This window comes from Emiliania huxleyi (genome assembly GCF_000372725.1).
Source record: "Emiliania huxleyi CCMP1516 unplaced genomic scaffold EMIHUscaffold_4, whole genome shotgun sequence".
Lineage (NCBI taxonomy): Eukaryota > Haptophyta > Isochrysidales > Noelaerhabdaceae > Emiliania > Emiliania huxleyi.
This window is the reverse complement of record NW_005198966.1, coordinates 1,049,314-1,067,004: the sequence shown is the minus strand read 5'-3', so window position 1 is coordinate 1,067,004 and position 17,691 is coordinate 1,049,314. Positions and strand designations below refer to the sequence as shown.

At 68.3% G+C, this 17,691-nt stretch overlaps 7 protein-coding genes across 7 annotated transcripts; 3 read left to right on the top strand and 4 right to left on the bottom strand.

Annotated features, from left to right (window-relative positions):
• Positions 1-64: 64 nt before the first annotated feature.
• On the bottom strand, positions 65-2,242 carry EMIHUDRAFT_95962 (hypothetical protein; the record flags this gene model as incomplete). Its single annotated transcript, XM_005770542.1, has 1 exon — positions 65-2,242. The coding sequence occupies one exon, from the start codon at positions 2,240-2,242 to the stop codon at positions 65-67; it is 2,178 nt and encodes a 725-aa protein (XP_005770599.1).
• Positions 2,243-4,673: 2,431 nt separating this feature from the next.
• On the top strand, positions 4,674-8,821 carry EMIHUDRAFT_196278 (amidase; the record flags this gene model as incomplete). The annotated part of the gene is made up of 8 exons (XM_005770541.1): positions 4,674-5,093; positions 5,823-6,002; positions 6,123-6,774; positions 6,857-7,068; positions 7,145-7,275; positions 7,504-8,122; positions 8,540-8,620; positions 8,723-8,821. The coding sequence occupies 8 exons, from the start codon at positions 4,674-4,676 to the stop codon at positions 8,819-8,821; spliced, it is 2,394 nt and encodes a 797-aa protein (XP_005770598.1).
• A 1,229-nt stretch (positions 8,822-10,050) lies between these two features.
• On the bottom strand, positions 10,051-10,794 carry EMIHUDRAFT_432309 (hypothetical protein; the record flags this gene model as incomplete). Its single annotated transcript, XM_005770540.1, has 2 exons — positions 10,639-10,794; positions 10,051-10,568 (listed from the first exon to the last, which is right to left on the bottom strand). Coding segments are annotated over exons 1-2 (645 nt in total), but the record flags the coding sequence as incomplete, so codon positions are not given.
• A 680-nt stretch (positions 10,795-11,474) lies between these two features.
• On the bottom strand, positions 11,475-13,803 carry EMIHUDRAFT_196275 (hypothetical protein; the record flags this gene model as incomplete). Its single annotated transcript, XM_005770539.1, has 4 exons — positions 11,475-11,792; positions 11,871-12,224; positions 12,644-13,008; positions 13,263-13,803. 4 exons carry the CDS (start codon positions 13,801-13,803, stop codon positions 11,475-11,477), a joined length of 1,578 nt encoding a protein of 525 aa, XP_005770596.1.
• Positions 13,804-13,945: 142 nt separating this feature from the next.
• EMIHUDRAFT_432308 (hypothetical protein) lies at positions 13,946-15,118 on the top strand. The gene has a single exon (XM_005770538.1). It carries the CDS (start codon positions 13,956-13,958, stop codon positions 14,901-14,903), a length of 948 nt encoding a protein of 315 aa, XP_005770595.1. The 5' UTR covers positions 13,946-13,955; the 3' UTR covers positions 14,904-15,118.
• A 132-nt stretch (positions 15,119-15,250) lies between these two features.
• EMIHUDRAFT_196273 (hypothetical protein) lies at positions 15,251-15,703 on the bottom strand (the record flags this gene model as incomplete). Its single annotated transcript, XM_005770537.1, has 1 exon — positions 15,251-15,703. One exon carries the CDS (start codon positions 15,701-15,703, stop codon positions 15,251-15,253), a length of 453 nt encoding a protein of 150 aa, XP_005770594.1.
• Positions 15,704-16,486: 783 nt separating this feature from the next.
• Positions 16,487-17,691, top strand: EMIHUDRAFT_432306 (hypothetical protein). The gene is made up of 3 exons (XM_005770536.1): positions 16,487-16,857; positions 16,998-17,069; positions 17,141-17,691. The coding sequence occupies exons 1-3, from the start codon at positions 16,596-16,598 to the stop codon at positions 17,206-17,208; spliced, it is 402 nt and encodes a 133-aa protein (XP_005770593.1). The 5' UTR covers positions 16,487-16,595; the 3' UTR covers positions 17,209-17,691.

Sequence of the window (17,691 nt, the reverse complement as noted above, 5' to 3'; positions counted from 1 at the left end):
TCTCTAACTCTCTCTCGAATGTTGACGTGCGGGCCTTGCCTGCGCCGCCCCAGACTGCGCTGGCCTAGGCGAGGCTCAGGCGTGGAATGGTCGGCGGGGCGGGGCGGGGCGTGTCCTGGCTCGGGACGCAGCGGAGGCCGGGCGAGAGCCAGCTCGTGAAGCGACGGATCAAGGAGGGCTCTCCCTCGTTGACAGCTCCCCCTTCGGGCAGCACTTCTGCGCCCTGAGCCACGGCTCCCTCCTCCTCCGCCACCGCCTCCACGCCGCTTGGGATCTTGCTCAGGGGCTGCGGGAGGGGCTCCACGCTCGCCTCATCCTCGGATGCCTCGCTCGTCTCGTCGGTGTAGCAGGCGGAGTGGCGGGCGGAGTGGCGGGCGGAGTGGCGGGCCGAGTGGCGGGCGGAGGAGCGGCGAGACGAGCGCATAGAGGCGCGCTGCCAGGCGGCGTCCGCGTACACCTTTGCGTCGGCGGCGAGCGTGGCGAGCTCGCGGTCCAGCGACGATTTGCGCTTCGCCGCCTCGACCTCCTCCGCCTCAAACACCGATGCCCGCGTCTCCTCTTCCGCCTCCTTGGGAGCCTCGTCTGCCGCAGCCCCCGGCGGCGCCATCGACTCGCTCGAGGAGAAGGCCGGCGGTTGTGGCAGGCGAGGCGCCGCCGTCTCCTCGGTGCCCTTGGGCTCAATGACGTACGCCACCGACGCCACCGCCTCCATAGCGCCCTCCGCCGCGTCCTCCACAACCGCAGCTCCCATCGACTCCACCGCCTCCGCCTCCGCGGGGACCTCTGCATCATCCGCCTCGTCGACAGTCTCCTCCCCCTCCTCCGCCTGTCCCGGCACCGTCTCGGCCTCCTCTGCCACCGTCTCGGCCTCCTCTGCCACCGGCTCGGCCGTCTCTGCCACCGTCTCCGCCTTCTCTGCCACCGTCTCGGCCGTCTCTGCCACTGGCTCGGCCTCCTCTGCCACCGTCTCGACCTCCGCTGCCACCGGCTCGGCCGTCTCTGCCACCGGCTCCGCCTCCGCCTCCGCCGGCTCGGCCGCGTCGTCGTAGGCCACAGGCGCGTCGGCGAATGAAGCGGAGGCCGCCTTCTTGCGCGGCGAGAGGATGGCCGCCACCCTGCCCAGGTATGACGTCTTCTTCTCCGGCACCGCCGGCGCCTCCTCCTCCGTCATCGCCGACTCCGCCGCCGTCTCCTCCTCTTCCTCCGCCGCCGCCGCCTCGCCAGCGCCCTCCGCCGACCACTCCTCCGCCGCCGGCGGGCCCTCGCCGTCGCAGTCGACATCCTCGCCGGCCTTCTCCTCGAGCGAGTCGATGGCGGTGTCGGCCGCGCCCCCCGGCACCTCCTCCATCTCCGCCTTCGCCGTCTCCTCGGTCACCGCCTTCTCGGCCGCCGCATCCGCCGCAACAGTCTCCTCGGCAACCACCTCCTGGCGAGGGGAGACCATCGCCGTCGCCTCCTGCTCGGCTTGAGCGATGATGGCAGCGAGATCCTCATCGCGGGGGGACTCGACCTCGACGGCCTCATCCCAGGTGTTTGGGCCAGCCGACGCCGTCGCCGCCACCTCCCCGGCAGCGCATCGTTCGCGCGGGCAGTCCTGCTCGGTCTCAATCATGTCAGCGGCGGGCGCCTCCTCCTCGACGCTCGTCTCGTTCGACTCCTGTTGCGCCTCGACTTGCTGCGCCACCTCCGCCTCCTCGCCTGCCGCCTTGCGCGGCGAAGCGTAGCCGCCCTCGGCAAGTGCCTCCTCTGGCGCCTCCGCCGCCGCCACGCCGTCGCCGTCGCCGCCTGTCTTGTGCTCGACTGCGGTGTCGACGGCGCCCTCTGGCGACTCAGCGGGCTCTTCCATCGGTGCCACAGGCTCCTCTTCCGCCGCATACTCTTCCTCTGCCACAGGCTCTCTCTCTGCGGCCGGCTCCTCCGCCTCCGCCGCGGTAATCTCCGCCTCCACCTCCTCCTCCACCAGAGGCGCCTCCGCTGCAGGCTCGGCATCGGTGGCGTCGTGGCCGTGAACGTTCTCCGCGGCGATGTCGTCCGTGCGGCGAGGCGTGATGGTCTTGACCCACTCTGAGAAGGCCTCGACGGCCTCCGTCTTGGCGACCTCGTCGCCCGCAGCCTCGTCGGTGGCAGGCGTGGTCTCGTCGACCTTCTTGAGCGAGGGAGCGTCCTTCTCATACGTAGCAGCGACGGTCGGGTTCACGGTGGCGCCGCTGGCACCAGGCTCTCGTGAACAGGCCGCACCCATGAGTGCTCTGGTTGCGCCAGCGCCTCGCACGGTGCTCGCCTTGAAGACGCCTGCGCTCGAAACCCTCAATCATCAATAGGAATCGATTTATGGCTCCTCCTATCCTCCCCCCTGGGATAAACGGCCTTTATCCGCCGCTCTACGTCGTTGAGCCCATCCTGCTCGCGCTGAGCTGGTACGACAGCAGGAACGCGTGCCAGGCAGGCAGGCAGGCAGGTGCGGCGCGGGGGTCGTAGTGAACACACAATTTTAGTGAACACGACGGGTCCACGCAAAAGCAACACAAACAACACAAATCTCTCTCTCGCAAAAGAGTCCCCCTCCCCTCCCTCGCTCGGCGCAGTACGGGCGCTCGAACCTCGGTTTTCAATGTATGTGGCTCTTACGTACATTCCCGGAGGAGGACTGCTGACAGGGTTTGCGATGAGGAGTGACCCGAAGGGTTTCTCGGGGTTAGTGCACCACTAACCGCCTCTGCAAGAGCACTACGCCTCAGCGGGCTCATACTAGCACCCACCTCGCGAGCCGACGTTCTGGCTCAACGAGGCTGCTGCTGGCACTCGGGGCCGACTTTCTGGCCCAGCGAGGCCGCTGCGGGGCACACGGCGGCACGGGTCACTCCTCAACACTAACCCCCGTCGAAGCAGGAAGTATGGGTGTGTGTGTAAAGGCGGCGCGGCACGGCAAGGGTCGGCGGCAAGGCGGCGCGGCGGCAACAGACGGCAGGCAGGGCATCGGACGGCGGGACAAACGGCACGGGGCGTGGCACTGTAGGAGCGGCGGTACGGCGGCACGGCGGTAACGGACGGCAGGGGGGGCGGCGGGCTAAACGGCAAGGGCGGCGCGGCACGGAGGAAGGAGCGGCACGGCAGGGAGGAGCAAGGACGGCGCGGTAACGGCAGGATCACGGATAGGCGTGGCACGGATAGGAGCGAGCGAGAGGCTAGGTGGCGGGAGGGCGAGGCGAGGGTGGCGGCGGGCGGATCACGAGGAGGTAGAAGGTCTGGCGCGAGCGGGCGAGCGGACGGCGAGCGAGCGGCTTGGCGGCGGGAGGGTGAGGCGAGGGTGGCGGCGGGCGGATCACGAGGAGGTAGAAGGTCTGGCGCGGGCGTGCGAGCGAGCGGCGAGCGAGCGGCTAGGCGGCGGGAGGGTGAGGCGAGGGTGGGGGCGGGCGGATCACGAGGAGGTAGAAGGTCTGGCGCGAGCGGGCGAGCGAACGGCAAGCGAGCGGCTAGGCGGCGGGAGGGCGAGGCGAGGGTGGCGGCGGGCGGATCACGAGGAGGTAGAAGATCTGGCGCGAGCGGGCGAGCGAACGGCGAGCGAGCGGCTAGGCGGCGGGAGGGCGAGGCGAGGGTGGCGGCGGGCGGATCACGAGGAGGTAGGAGGTCTGGCACGGGCGTGCGAGCGAGCGGCGAGCGAGCGGCTAGGCGGTGGGAGGGTGGGGCGAGGTCGAGCGCGAGCGGGCGAGCGAGCGGCGAGCGGGCGGCTAGGTGGCGGGAGGGTGAGGCGAGGGTGGCGGCGGGTGGATCACGAGGAAGTAGAAGGTCGAGCGCGAGCGGGCGAGCGAGCGGCGAGAAGGTGGCGGTGGCGAGGGTGGCGGCGGTGGATCACGAGGAAGTAGGAGGTCGAGCGCGAGCGAGCGAGCGGGCGGCGAGATGGATCACGAGGAAGTAGAAAGTCGGGAGCGGGCGAGCGAACGGCGGGCGAGAGCGGCGAGGCGGCGGGAGGGTGAGGCGAGGGTGGTGGCGGTTCGGATCACGAGGAAGTAGAAAGTCGGGCGGGCGAGCAAGCGGCGAGCGAGCAGCGAGGCGGCGGGAGGGTGAGGCGAGGGTGGATCACGAGGAAGGATAGATTCGGGCGATCACGAGGAAGTAGAAAGCCAGGCGCGAGCGGGCGCGCGAGCGAGCAAGCGAGCGGCGAGGCGGCGGGAGGGTGAGGCGAGGGTGGTGGCGGGAGGAGGGGGCGAGGGCGAGGGCGGGCGGGCGATAGGCGAGACGACAGGGCGGCGGCCAAGCTGGCGTGGTGGTCGGCGAGAGGCGGCGAGGGCGGGCAGGCGACAGGCGAGACGACAGGGCGGCAGGCAAGCTGGCGTGGCGGTCGGCGGGGGGCGGCGGGAGGTGAAAGGCGAGGGCGATGGCGGGCGGGCGAGAGGCGACAGAGACGACGGGTTGGCGGACGAGCTGGCGGCGGGTCGGCGGGCGGAGGCGGGAGGCGGTAGGCGAGGGCGAGGGCGGGCAGTATTTTCACTAGTAGAGGCATGTCTTGAAGGTCCGATACGGGAAGCCCGTACGTACATGCATCTACAACGATTATTAAAGCCCTGCTTCGACTCGCAGCGGCCCCATCCATTCAGGGAGCCCGAACCCTCTATCGAAGAGCGTATACGTCGGCGGCTGGTCCTCCCCTCCAAGCCCGCCAGCGTGTCGCGGCCATGACCAAGAAAGACGACGCCGCGAAGGCCGCCGCGAACAAGGCCGACATGGAGCGGCGCATCCGCGCCAAGGTCTCGTGCGACAAGGCGGCGTACTCGATCCAGTGGCGGCTGCTCGAGGGCGCCGTCGACGAGGGCACGCTCAGCGTGGCGGCGCAGATTTTGCAGCCGCACCACTACGACGACGTCGAGACGGAGCGAGCGCTGGACGGGCAGTGCGGCAACCCGCGCTGCGCCGGCAAGCTCCCCAAGCCTGACGGCCGCTCCCGTGGCCGCTACCACTTCTCGGTCGCCGATAAGAGGGTGTACGACAGCGAGGGGCTGCGTCGATTCTGCGGCATCGAGTGCGCGCGCACCTCGCGCGAGTACGCGGCGGGGCTCTCCGTCACCGCGCTCCACCTCCGCGAGGGCGAGGCGGCTGTCCAGCGGCTACTGGACTCGCTCGACGCCCTCGGGGGAGGCGGCGGCGGCGACGGCGGGTGCGGCGGCGGCGGGGACGCCGGCGGCGCCTCCGCGGCGGGCGGGGGCGGCGCGTTGGCTCCGATCCGGATCGTGGAGCGCGACGCTGCGCCACTCGCGCCGTCAATACCTCCCTCCTCGGTTGTGGGTGCGGCGGATGCCGCCGCGAGTGCCGACGCCATCGACGGCCATGTCTCGGCGGCGGCGGGCGCGCGCCGCGGAGAGGGACGGGACCACGAGAGGAGCCATGCTAGGTAGTCGTCACTGTGACAGAGAACGCCCCCCCCCCCCCCCCAGTAGAGGACTAGAGAGGTGGAGGTGGTCCTGTGACGACTACCTGTACACGAGTATACACGAGTATCTGCCAGTCGGCCTGCCGCTCGAGCTCGCCTTTTTGTTGCGCGCGAGTTTCTTCTTCGACGTGGAAAGAAGAAAAGTTCATTCCAGATGCCGCAGCCGGCTGCTCGCCCGCGCGCGTTGTGCAACGAGTTCCATAAACCAGCCGCTACACCCTGCTCTACACCACCAGCGTCAGAATGAAGTCGTGCCTCATCCACCCCACCGTTGCGTACCTGCGCGAGGAGCTGATTGCCGGCCGCACCACCTCGCGGGCGCTCGTCGAGCAGGCGCGCTGCGGGCCTCGTACCCTCTTCGCCCTCGCTCTCGTGCACAGCCCTTGCCTCGCCGCAGGCGCTCGCTCGAATTGCCGACCCGCTCGGCGAGGGGCCGCGCGCCTACATGAAGGTGTACGCCGACCTGGCTCGCGCCGAGGCAGATGCCTCCGACGCACTGCGTGCGGCGGGCGTGGTCCGCTCGCCGGTGGAGGGCCTGCCTGTCTCGGTCAAGGACCTGTTTGACGTCGGCGGCGATGTGACGCTCGCCGGCTCAAAGGCGCTCGCGTCGGAGCCGCCCGCGACGAGAGACGCGCCCGCGGTCGCCCGCCTGCGCGCCGCCGGCGCAGTCATCCTCGGCCGCACGTCGATGGTCGAGTTTGCCTTTGGCGGCATCGGGACGAACCCGCACTTTGGCACGCCCGCCAACCCGCACGACCGCGGCACCGGGCGCATCCCGGGAGGCTCGAGCTCGGGCGCCGCCGTCGCGGTCGCGGACGGGCTCTGCGTGATGGGGCTAGGCTCCGACACGCGCGGCTCCGTCCGCATCCCCGCGGCGCTGTGCGGCGTGACCGGCTTCAAGCCGACGCAGTCGCGTGTGCCGCGAGAGGGCGCCTTCCCTCTCTCGTACACGCTCGACTCGGTCGGCCCGCTCGCCCGCTCCGTCTCCTGCTGCGCCGTCTTCGACGCCATCCTCGCGGCGGACGGCCAGCCGGCGGACGCACGCGCGCCAGAGCCGGCGGCGCTGCCCTCGCTCCGCCTCCTCGCGCCGCGCTGCTTCGCGCTGGACGACCTCGACCCGCCCGTCGCCGCGGCCTTCGAGCGCGCCCTCGCCGCGCTCTCCGCCGCGGGCGCCCGCATCTCCACCGCCGACGCCCCGTGCCTCGACGCGGCGCACGCGCTCTTTGCGGGCGGCGGCTTCGCGGGCGCAGAGGCGGCGCAGATCCACCGGGCGCTGCTCAAGACGAAGCGGGAGCTGTACGACCCGAACGTCGCCAAGCGCATCGAGGCGGGCGAGGGCTTCTTCAGCGGTGCGCCCGCCCGCTGCGCCGAGATGGCTGGAGACGGCGGACCCGCCCCTGACCCCTGCCCCGCCCCCTGCCCCATCCTCAGGCGCCGACTACGTGCAGCTCGGGCTCGACAGGCGGGCGGTGATCGGCGAGGCGGCGGAGCTGCTCTCGCAGTACGACGCGGTGCTGCTGCCCACCACGCCGAGCGTCGCGCCGACCATCGAGGAGGTGTCGGTGTCGGGCGACGAGTACGCGAGGTGGAACCTGCGCATGCTGCGCAACCCCGGACTCATCAACATGATCGACGGCTGCGCGGTGCGCCGTCCCGCGCCGAGCCCGCGACACTCCCCGCACCCCCTCCTCCTCCTGACGGGGAACCCCGGCGCCCCAGGTCTCGCTCCCCTGCCACTCGCCGGGCGAGGAGGCGCCGATTGGGCTGATGGTTGCCGGCGTGGGCGGCTCGGACCGGAGGGTGCTCGCCGTCGCGCGCGCCATCGAGGAGTCGCTCGCGGCGCGGGCCGAGTGAGGCGCGAGGGAAGGGGCGCGAAGGGCGCGCTCTCTGGCTTTTTAAATGAATAGAGCAGGCATTGCGAAGAAAAAAAACGCGCACAGGCACCCCCACGCCGCTAACCGGCCCCGGGCAGACAGCCGCAGCTCCATCGGCCCCGAAAGACTCACCCTGAATCGCTCTACCGCGCGCCCGGGGCCGACCGCCAGCATGCTCAGCAGCGCCCCTCATTCCCCACAGAGGCTGCTTATCCTCGCTGCCCGCGAGGCGGGTCTCTGGCGCGTGCCTGGCGGGCTCAGCCTGCTGCTCCGGCTCGCGCCGACGTGCCGAGCGCTTTCGAGGCTCGGCGAGCGGTTTTGGCGTCGAGCGGTGCTGGGCCATCTCTGCTGGGACGAGCGCACGCGAGTGAGGTTTGGTCGAACATGGCACGAGACCGCGTGCATCCTCGTGTGCGGCTCGCGTCGGCCCGGAGCCGCGGCATGCCGAGCCGTGGTTGACGGCGGCACCCTCGAGAGAGCGGCGCTCGGCCTGCTCGAGAGAGGCCAGCTCTCTCGCCTGTCTGCCGTCTCGTGCCGCGATCTGTCTCCGGCCGACTTTGACGCGCGCTTTGGCGCGGCGCGCAAGCCGGTGCTGCTGCGCGGTGCATGTGCCACCCGCTGGACCTTCGCAGAGCTGCGCACACGCTTTGCAGAGCGCAAGTGGCACATCAACGACTGGGAGCGCGGCGGCTGCGACGTACGACTCTCCCTCGGCTCGTTCGAGGAGTACGTGCGGCGGCTCGCGGACAAGGACGCCGAGCCCCTCTACCTCTTCGACTCGTCGCCGCCGGCCGCGCTGCTCGACTGCCTGAGCCGCCCTTCGGTGCTCGGAGACAACTTTCTCGAGGAGGGCCCGGCGGAGCCGCGCGGGGAGGGCGGGGAGGGTGAGGAGGGCGAGGAGGGCGGGGAGGACGAGGTGGACGAGGTGGACGACATCCTCGGCGAGGCTCGCTGGCTGCTGGTGGGCCCTCCTCGCAGCGGCACGCGGTGGCACTTCGATCCTCATTCCGTTAGCGGCTGGAACTGCTGCCTCGAGGGGCGCAAGCTGTGGTTCTTTTGGCCTCCGACGGCCTCCGACGGCTGGGGGACGGGCTGGGGCGGCGGGCGAGCCGCGCCCGCGGAGCTCCCGCCCGGCCTCGCCGCCTCCCTCGGCGCGCACGCGTGGCTGGACCGGTTCCTGCTGCCTCGCCTCGCCGGGGGGGGAGGGTCGGGGCTGGAGCGGCTGCGGTGGTGCGTGCAGGAACCGGGGCAGGTGGTCTACGTGCCTCACGGCTGGTGGCATCTCGTGGTCAACCTGACAGAGAGCGTGGCGTTCCAAGGCGTGCGGCGCTCTAGCCACTCTCTCGCCCAGCCACCTCCTCGCCCCTCGCCCCAGCCTCGCCTCCACTGCGCAGGGTGGATCGTCAGCCGACACAACGCCCAGGCGTCCGCCGCGGCTTGCGCCGACTATGCCCCTCGCTTCGCGGCGTGGATCCGCGCGAAACTCCGCGCGCAGGCGCAGATGGAGGGCGAGGGCGGGTAGGGAGCTGGCAGTAGACTTACGCGCGGCGGCCAGTGTGCAATCTTTACCGGTATGAGACTGGTATTTGGCGATATTTTGATTAGTTTTGGAGTGGTATGGTATAGTGGTATGCGAAAGTGGTATGCGGGGTTTTCAGCAGTTGTAGCGGCTGTCGGTGTGGTCCCGGGGGCGAAACCATGCAAAAGTGCGGGTATTTACCCGGGTATACCCGGGTTTTTCCAGGTATACCCGCAAAATACCCGGTATTTTGCCGATTTTGCCGATTTTGCCACCAAGAAGGCACTCCGACTCGCTTTGATTTCCGTGAGGCAACTGGTATCCCGTACCACTTTTTGATTAGTGCAGGCCTTGGGTTTGATTAGCCAAAAACTCCCATACCGGTAAAGATTGCACACTGGCGGCGGCAGACGAGACCCTGCGCGAATTACTACTGTGATCAATAGTAGAGAGCGAAAGCGCGGTGTTTTAAAACGACGACGCGTCTGTTGAACCATGTCATATAAACCAGGGCGGTCATCGCTTGTGTGCCGTGAACAACACACATATACGGCTTTATCTCAGTTCTCACGAGACACGACTGATATCTCTGGAGAGAGATTTTAGATCTTCTTGTATCTCTGTGTGTTTTGAGCGCTTATATGCTTTTTCGGTCGGGGCGGGGGGGGGCCGCGCGCGAGAGATGGCAGTTCATGCCATGATGCTTGATTATTTTCACTATTTGAGAGCCATCTTGTACCATTAGACACAAGCACACGACGGGACCGTGGTGCGAGCCCAGCCTCTCCGAGGCTCATTCTGCTTCTCTACATACTCAACACGGCCGTGTCTGTCTCTGACTGGCCAGGGTGCTGCGGCGCACCTCTCACTTGGCGAGGCACTCCTCCGGGCACGCAGCTGGGGCCGACTCGCCAACCAGGACCTGCGCCTCACCGACCCCGACCTCTCCGAGCTGGCGGTGGGCGCAGCCACTGCACTTTGCCCGCTCGCAGAGGCACTCCGAGCACATCGATTCGTCGAGCGCGCCCGGCAGGCATTTGCACCCACAGACGAGGCCCGAGTCGCACTCGTCGGCGAAAGAACACGTAGCGCCCTCCGCCTTGGCCATCGGCCCATCGGGAGACGCCTTCGTCGGGAAGAGCTTGTCGTCGCCGACGTGTGTGGAGCAGATGGCGCGCGAGGCCGAAACCTCCTTGAGCGGATCAAAGCCCTTGCTGTGAGGCCACGAGGAGGGGAGCGGTGGGCAGCTCCGCTTGAGCTGGGGGCGCAGCGTGATCGAGAACTGGAGGATCAGGCGGTCGTGAGGCGCATCGGCCGGGGTCGCGCCAACACTGTGCTTCGCCATTGGGTTCTCCTCACCCGTCGCCTCGTCCACGTTCATCCACGCAAGGAGAGAGCCCGCCTTGGGCGCCACCGAGAGCGGCGCGGCACCCGCGAAAGGGAAGTTGGTGTGGCCCGCCTCTTCCGGCGCGGCGTCCGTGAGATAGAGGACGATGGTCATGTCGGCGGGAGTTCCGTCGGAGTAGTGGTCGACGTGGGCCGCGGAGGGAGAGGAGCCCGGAGAGTAACGGACGGCAGCCAGTGACTCGACGTGCGAGGTATCGACGTGCCAGAGCTTTTCGAGCCGGTCGAGGACCGGGGTTGAGGAGCTGATTTTGAGCTGGGCGCACGCCTTGCCGTTGTTGAGGACGCGCTGGTTCTCGCACGCGCCAAACTGGGTGGCGTCCGCGAGCCCCCTGAGGTAGGAGACCTAAACAAGCGAGTGTGAGTGGCGTTATCGTGGGCAGTGGAGCGGACCAGTGATTGCGGGCGAGTTGCACCTCGGCTTTGTCGAGGAAGTCGTTGACGAGCCAGATGCGTGGCGCTTGGCTGAGCTGTGCAACACCGTTGGAGAGGTGGGGAGAGGCCACAGAAGGTTGAGCACCGAGGGCGGCGAGGAGAAGAGCCATGCTGTTCTGGACTGGTCCTTGGCTCTTGAAGCAGGACGGTCGGGGCGGCCGTTACCCGGCTAAGTCACGCTTGGCTAGCACGCTATTTGGCATGCCGACGACTAAGGCCGAAATCGTCATTGTTCACACCTCTTACCGGTGTGAACACAAAGGATTACCTACCCGAAGGTGGAACTGCCGAAGGTGGAACTGGCAACTGCTGACGGGGTTTGATTTGCGGTGAGGAGCGACTCCACTCTCCAGGCTTCGTGATCATTTAGGAGTAGGTTCGATCTGTTGTGAGAGAGATTTTTAGCAATACCAGAGAGAGAGAGAGAGAGAGAGAGAGAGAGAGAGAGAGAGAGAGAGAGAGAGAGAGAGAGAGAGAGAGAGAGAGAGAGAGAGAGAGAGAGAGAGAGAGAGAGAGAGAGATTTTGTGTTTGTGTGTTCGATCGATACTGATTCGACAAACAAATCTCGAGACTGATTCGTGCTTGAGACACGACGTATTTCAAGAGACACTTGAGCCCACTTTATAAGACTGAATTGCCACAAATAAATGACAAAAACACACGATACAGAGGTCACAGCCACCACAGCGACTCAACTGAATCTTGGCTCTGTTTGCCTTTTTTTCATGTCGTCAATTGTCAATGCTCCAAGCCGCGGCTAATAAGAAAAACAACGAAGCGCGCTCAGGTCACCAACCAGCAACCACACACAGGTGCTCAACGCGGGTAGCCGCCGTTGGGCAACGGGGCGGGCGAGTCGGCCTGCTGTCCCCACCTGTAGTTCCTGTTGTTGTCCCGCCCCACCTTGAAGGGGAGGTCCACCTCGATGACGGGCAGCCGCGCGCCGTGCTCATTCTCGTCTCGCAGCCAGCCGTGCTGCGCGACCGCGTACCTCACCTTTTGGCTCGGGTACTCCGCCGCGGTCGCGCCGGTGCCCGAGCCGTGCCGGCCGTCGCCGGGAGACTGGCCTCTCAGGCAGTCCGCCCGCGTCGCCGACTCGACGCCGCGCCAGACGCACGTGCGCTCCTCGTGCGCCTGCTGCGCGTCGAGGTCGAGCACGCGCCGCCGCTTGCCCGGCGGCGCGCCCTCCGCGCCGCCGCCCCGCACCCACACGCTGCCGCCCGCCTCGGTCGCCGACAGCCTCCCGCCCGGCTGCGCCGCGAGCAGCCCGTCGAGGAGCGCGTCGGCGCCGTCGCCCCAGTCGAGGGCGCCGCCTTTCCCCGACGCCAGCCAGCCTCGCAGCACGCCGCACGCGGACTCGCCCGAGGCCTGCGCGGCCGCCACGCGAGCGTAGCGCGGGTCGGCGGCCTCGTCGGCGATGGCGAAGGGCATCTTGCCGCAGAGCAGCGCGAAGAGGCAGATGCCGGCCGACCACAAATCGACGGGCGGCCCGGCGTAGCCCTCGGTGCCGCAGGAGAGGATCTCGGGGGCGCACCACGGCTTGGTGCCGCACTTGTCGTAGAGCCGCTGCTCGCCTGGGAGGGGAGAAGGAGGGGGGCAGCGGTCTTCGAACAGGAGCTTTATCATCAGTTTATGGGGGCCTCAACGGCGGTGCGTGCGGGACGGGAGGTGCGGGGCGGGAGCGGAGGTGTGCGGGTAGGTGCTGGTGCGTGGTGGAGAGCGTCTGCCTCGTGGCGCGACGAGTGCCGAGTGCCCAAAGTCGGAGAGGAGCAGCTCGCCTGCGGGGAGAGCTCCGGGAAGGCTCGAGGAGGGCGCAGGGAGGGGGGGGGGGGGCAGCTCTCCGGAGCCGGAGAGGGGCAGCTCGCCGGAGGGACCGAGCAGCAGGTTCTCGAGCTTGACGTCGCGGTGGATGACGCCTCTCGCGTGGATGTGCTCCTGCGGAGGGAGAAGGAGGAGGAGGTCTCAGCCCCCGCCGCAGGCTCCACCCGCCCTTCATCGGCCGCAGGGCGCGCCAGCGCCGCGAGCAAGCCGCGCAGCAGGTGCCGGACCGTGTCGGCGGGCATGCCGCTCGGGCAGTCGAGCGCGACCTTGGCGAGGTCTCCGCCCGGCGCGAGCGACATGAGCAGCACCTCCCGCTCGGGCTCGGAGCGGAGGCCGCGCAGCTCGACGACGTGCGCGTGCTCGCCCACCCGCCGCAGCGCCCTCGCCTCGCGCCGCAGCGACTCGACCGCGACGTCGCCAGGCACGGAGCGGCCGCCGATCCACACCCACCTCCCGCGCACAACCACCTTGGCCGCGAGGGGCGCCGCGCTGCCCTGCACGCAGCAGGCGTAGCACGTGGCGAACGCGCCTTGTCCGAGCTTGGAGCCGAGCGCGTACGGCGCGTCCGCCGCCGCCTCCGCACCCGCTGCCGCCTGTGCCGCCTCGGCCGCCTCCACCCCCGTCTCCGCCGCCTTCCCCGCCGCCGTCTCCGCCGCCGTCTCCGCGCCTTTCTGGCGGTCGCGCGAGGCTGCGGAGGGGATGCCCTCCCTCACCGCGAGCGTCGCGAGCTGCCTGCGACGCGGCGCCGGGCTCGGGCGGGTCAGGCTGCCCACTCCTCTCCACCGCGGCGCCGCTCTCTCCTCTCCGCTCGCCGTCGGAAGGTCTTGTTCTTGAGGATGAAGGGCCGCAGCGCAAAGCACCGCGCGACGAGCGGCTCGAGCGGCTCCCGCGTCGTCACCAAAAGAGCCGCGATGGCAAAGCTGGCAGAGCGGTTGGAGCCGGCGAAGCAGTGCACGAGCACGCGGCCGGAGCGGCGCGCGCCGCTCGTCTCGGCCTCGACAAAGGCGAGGACCGCGTCGAGGTGCTGCCACAGGTCGTAGCCGGCGATATCCTCGCAGCCGTCCAGAGCGAGGTAGGCGATGCCGCGAGCTGCGTACATGGCGCGGCAGTCGTGCGCGCCGGCGGGCGCGCAGTTGACCACGGCCGTCACGCCTCTCTCGACCAGCCGGTCCACGGCAAACGCATGCTGCGCCGCGCCACACAGGACGTGCTCGGCAAAGGCCGCAGGCTCGTCGTCCTCGATCCGGTGGCGAGGCGGCGTCACGATGCGCTCGAGCGCAGCCTCGAGCTCGTCGACGGCGGGATCGCTCACGAGAGCGGCCATGGGCTCGCTCCGACAGCTCCCCTGCGCCGACACCTCGCAATTCTTTTTCTTACGGAGAGGAAAGAGGAGAAGGGGAAAAATCCCGCCATCTTGACACGCCCTGGGTGCTCGAGCAAAAGGCGCGCTGCGCTCCTCGCGACTGCCTTTTCCCCATGAACGGCACACGCAGCAGCGAGGGCGGCGATCGTCTCTACCCGCGACTTGTGGGGTGGAGATTCGAGTGGGCACGCTCGCTTCGCGTCGCTCCGGAGGCTCTCGTGAGCGAGGACCTGCTGCGAGCCATTGCAGACGCCGAGGCGGCACCGTCGGCCGACGTCTGGAAGATTGCCGAGACCAATCCCGTCTCCAACGGTCTTCGAGAAGCGGGCGGCTTTGCAGCGCCAGGCGTCACCGAGGCGCAGGCTGCAGATGCGGCGCGCTCGCTCTCGCTGCTGCTCGCACTTTGGAAGGCTGAGCGGACCATCTACGCAGACGCCGAGGCGCTGGTCAAGCTGCGTCCCGACCTCACTCTGAATGAGATTCGCCGCTTCCTGGAGCACAAGCGCGGCTTCGAGCCCGGCGCTCTTCTGCCGTGCGGCGACGCCATCCTCGCCGCAATCCTCGCCACCCCGATCCCCGCGGCTGCTCCAGCTCGGGCAGGCAGCGGGAGGCGGAGCAACACCTCCGTCCAGCTCGGCCAGGAGTGGCCGCGCAGTAGCACCGGTCACGGTACCGGTCCTGGGGGCATTTACCACCGCCCAGGGGTTGCGCGGGTCTCTCCCACGCGAGTTGCGCGAGTGTCTCCCACGCCCATGCCGGCATCTGCACGGCCATCTGCGAGCCCCGCTACTGTACCGGCACCCCGCCGCGCGCAGTCGGCCTCCGCTCGGCCGGCCTCGACGCCGGCAACGGCAGCGCGCAGGCGGCGCATGAGGGATGGGCGCCGGCCGGAGGGGCGAAACAGGGGCACCTCTGCGATGGGCAACGCTCCCGTCCGATCCGAGGAGGAGGCACGTGAGGCGATGGCGGGGCGAGCCCTGCGCGACATCATGGCGTCAGAACGGGCTGCCATCCGAACGATGAGCACGATGCGCACGACCCCCCCGCGGCACAGGTCTTGATCCCACGCGACGCGAGGGGCGGCGCTCGGCAGTCCGCTCGGCGGGCAAGTGGCGAGTGCACCCAAGCGCAGGGGGACGAGCCGGCACGCCAGCGGGGCACAGCACAGAGAGACGTGCATGTTGATATAGTTACCTCCAGACCCATGTGATATTGTCTTGTGTCGAATAGAGACGAGAGGGTCCGATAGTGGTTTCAAAAAACTTCGGGCTTCGGGAAAAACTTCCCTTCACCCTTCCCCCGTGCTCGCGGCTGCGGAAAAGGAAGCGCTCAAGCCTCAACCACGTAGGCCTCTCAGAGTTAGAGCCGTAGCGCTCTACGGCTCTACCGTCTAGCAGCATGCGTGACTTCACAAGCCAGTCAGTAACCCTGTGGCTGCATCTCTCACGATGGCGGTCCTCGTCGCAGTCGCTCCCCGCTTGCTTCCGCCCATTATTGCCGATTTCCCCGCCGCGGGCAAGGCTGTCGCGTCGGAGAAGCCAGCTGCGGCAACGTTGGCCCAGCCCGCGGGCGGAAGCAGGTCGCCGTTCACGAGGACCTCCTCGCCCTGCTGGACGGAGAGCTCTCCCGGCTCCTTGGCCTCAAAGGCCGCGGCGCACACCGCACGGTACCAGCCGTTCCGCAGCAGCTGGCCCGCGTCGGCGGGGCTCGCCCACTCTGGCACCCGCGCGACGGTCGCGAGGTAGGTGTAGTGATCGAGGGCCGCCTCGGCCGCGTGCGCCTTGTCGGCGAGCCAGAGCAGGTCCCTGTCCGCCTCGCCGTCGATCCCCAGCCCCTCGGCGATGCTGGCGGGGGTGGCCATCGCCTTGGGGTGGGTTGGCGGAGAATGAAACGATTGCGAAGGGACGCGCGCAAGTCGGTGTTGGGAAAGAATTCCAGCGGGAGGCGCGTGCGCTGGCACTCACACAGGCAAACCACAAAAGAACGAGAACCCGCAGAGAGAGAGAGAGAGAGAGTTGTCATCAGAGTGAGACGAGAGCGGACGAGACACGTTAACCCCCCATCCGTAGAGTAAGAAAGGCCTGCTCTGGGACGTTCGATCCACTCTGATTTCCCCGGCGAGAGTTGTTCATCGCGGGGTTGCCGCCGCCGCAAGCAAGGGGGAGATCGTTTTAAGAACCAATAAGGAATCATGTTGGAAGAGGAGTGCAGGCCTGCGTATCCGAACGGCTACCGAACCTCGCGGGTGGCGCGCCGAGTAGACCACAGACTGAGCACAGACGCGCCGTGCCGCAGTGCGGTAGATGGTCAGCTCGGGGCGCATGAGCCGGACTTGTGCCTTGTGGGCCGGACCACCCCCAGTCCTTTCTCTGCGTTCTCGCACATGGAGTGAGAGGTATCTCGTCTGTCGCCGTCCCATACTGTCACTCCCCTTTCTCCCGGCCGGGGTAGGGCCACACGGGCGGCGGGTGTGCGGGATGTCTGTGTGCCTTGTCCGCTGAGGAAAAAAAAACAGCAATTGGCCTGTCAGCCGAACGGAAGCCTCGGAAGCCTCCTTGTGACCGGAGGCGTGCGCCACACAGCCGCTGGCAGTCTCCTTCTCTTGGCACGCCGACCTCCTCGCCCGGCCCTAATGTCGCCGTTCCACTCTTCCCCCTCTCCCTCCCCCCGTGCGAAAACCGGCGCCCATCTGTGACCCGCCGCCGAAAATCCCGCCTGTCTCCCGGCAGGAGCTCTTCTATCGCGGCGAAAGCATGGGCTGCACCGTGAAACTGGTGGGGCCTGATATGACGGCCGGCATGGAGCTGACGATGGCGCTGCAGGACACCATTTGTGACTTGAGAAAGGCCGTGTATGACCGTCTGGCGGCGGCCTCCGCCCCAGCAAACGAGAGTGGGGGGGCAAGCCCCGCCCCCGCCGGGGCAGCCACCGCGCCGCAGCAGCAGCCCCCGAAGCTCGAGCAGCTCCGCGTGATCTATCAGGGCCGCTTCGTCTCGGACGACAAGCCCATCAAAGGGGCGCGCCCCTTTCCCTTGGGTTTCCCCGGCGGTGGAAAAGGGCGAGGCGAGGAGGTTCCAAAGTTGGGAAAGGCACGCCCCCCCCCCCCCCCCCCGTGCGCGCGCGCTCTGCCGAGACCCGCCGCTTTCTCCGCGCAGAGCTCAAGGTGGAGGAGGGAGGGACGACCTGTGTGCACATAGTCGTGCGGAGTCTCGAGTCCAAGAAGCCGGGCGCGCTCAACCCCTCCCCCCCCCACCCCCGGCCCGCCTCTCACCGCCCTCCCGCCCCTCCGCGCCTCCAGACCCCAAATCGCCGTGCGACGACAAAAACTCGACGCGATGCCTCGGGATTCAGTGCACGATCAGCTAGCCTCACAGCCCTATCCTGCCTATGCTCGCCAGAGCGTGCGACGCTCTTGCACCTCGTACGACCGGCGCCGCCGGTGCCGACAGCGCAGAGGGGTGCCGCCCCTGATTCCTCTGCTGCCTCCCGCTCCACTGCTTCCCTCGCTCCGTGTCTAGCGCCCACCCGACCTTGCCGTGGGGTGGCATTTACGTGCCCGCCCGCGTCGCGAGGGGGTCCTCTGTCTACAGTGCGGGAGGGGTGAGGGTAGGGTCTCGGCGCACCGTGCGTGCCGTGCGCGCGGTTCTGCCCATGTCGATGGTGGAGAGGGGCATTCTGGAGAGGCGAGAGGGTTTGGAGCGCGCGAGAGTCGAGCGGTCGGGAGCGACGCCGGTCGCCGCAGCCAAACACCGGCTCAGGGGTCTCAGGTGGTGCCGCGTGTCGGGACGTCTCGCAGGGGCTGGGCTTTTTACTTGATGTCGGATTCTGAACAACCCGCGCCTCACCTCA

What these genes read in the sequence shown, in the direction of transcription:
- EMIHUDRAFT_432308 (XM_005770538.1), top strand. Translation starts at nt 13,956, where the DNA reads ATGAACGGCACACGCAGCAGCGAGGGCGGCGATCGTCTCTACCCGCGA.
- EMIHUDRAFT_432306 (XM_005770536.1), top strand. Translation starts at nt 16,596, where the DNA reads ATGGGCTGCACCGTGAAACTGGTGGGGCCTGATATGACGGCCGGCATG. An exon ending in GGACGACAAGCCCATCAAAG is followed by an intron (nt 16,858 to 16,997) that starts GGGCGCGCCCCT and finishes TTCTCCGCGCAG; the next exon opens with AGCTCAAGGTGGAGGAGGGA. An exon ending in TCTCGAGTCCAAGAAGCCGG is followed by an intron (nt 17,070 to 17,140) that starts GCGCGCTCAACC and finishes CCGCGCCTCCAG; the next exon opens with ACCCCAAATCGCCGTGCGAC.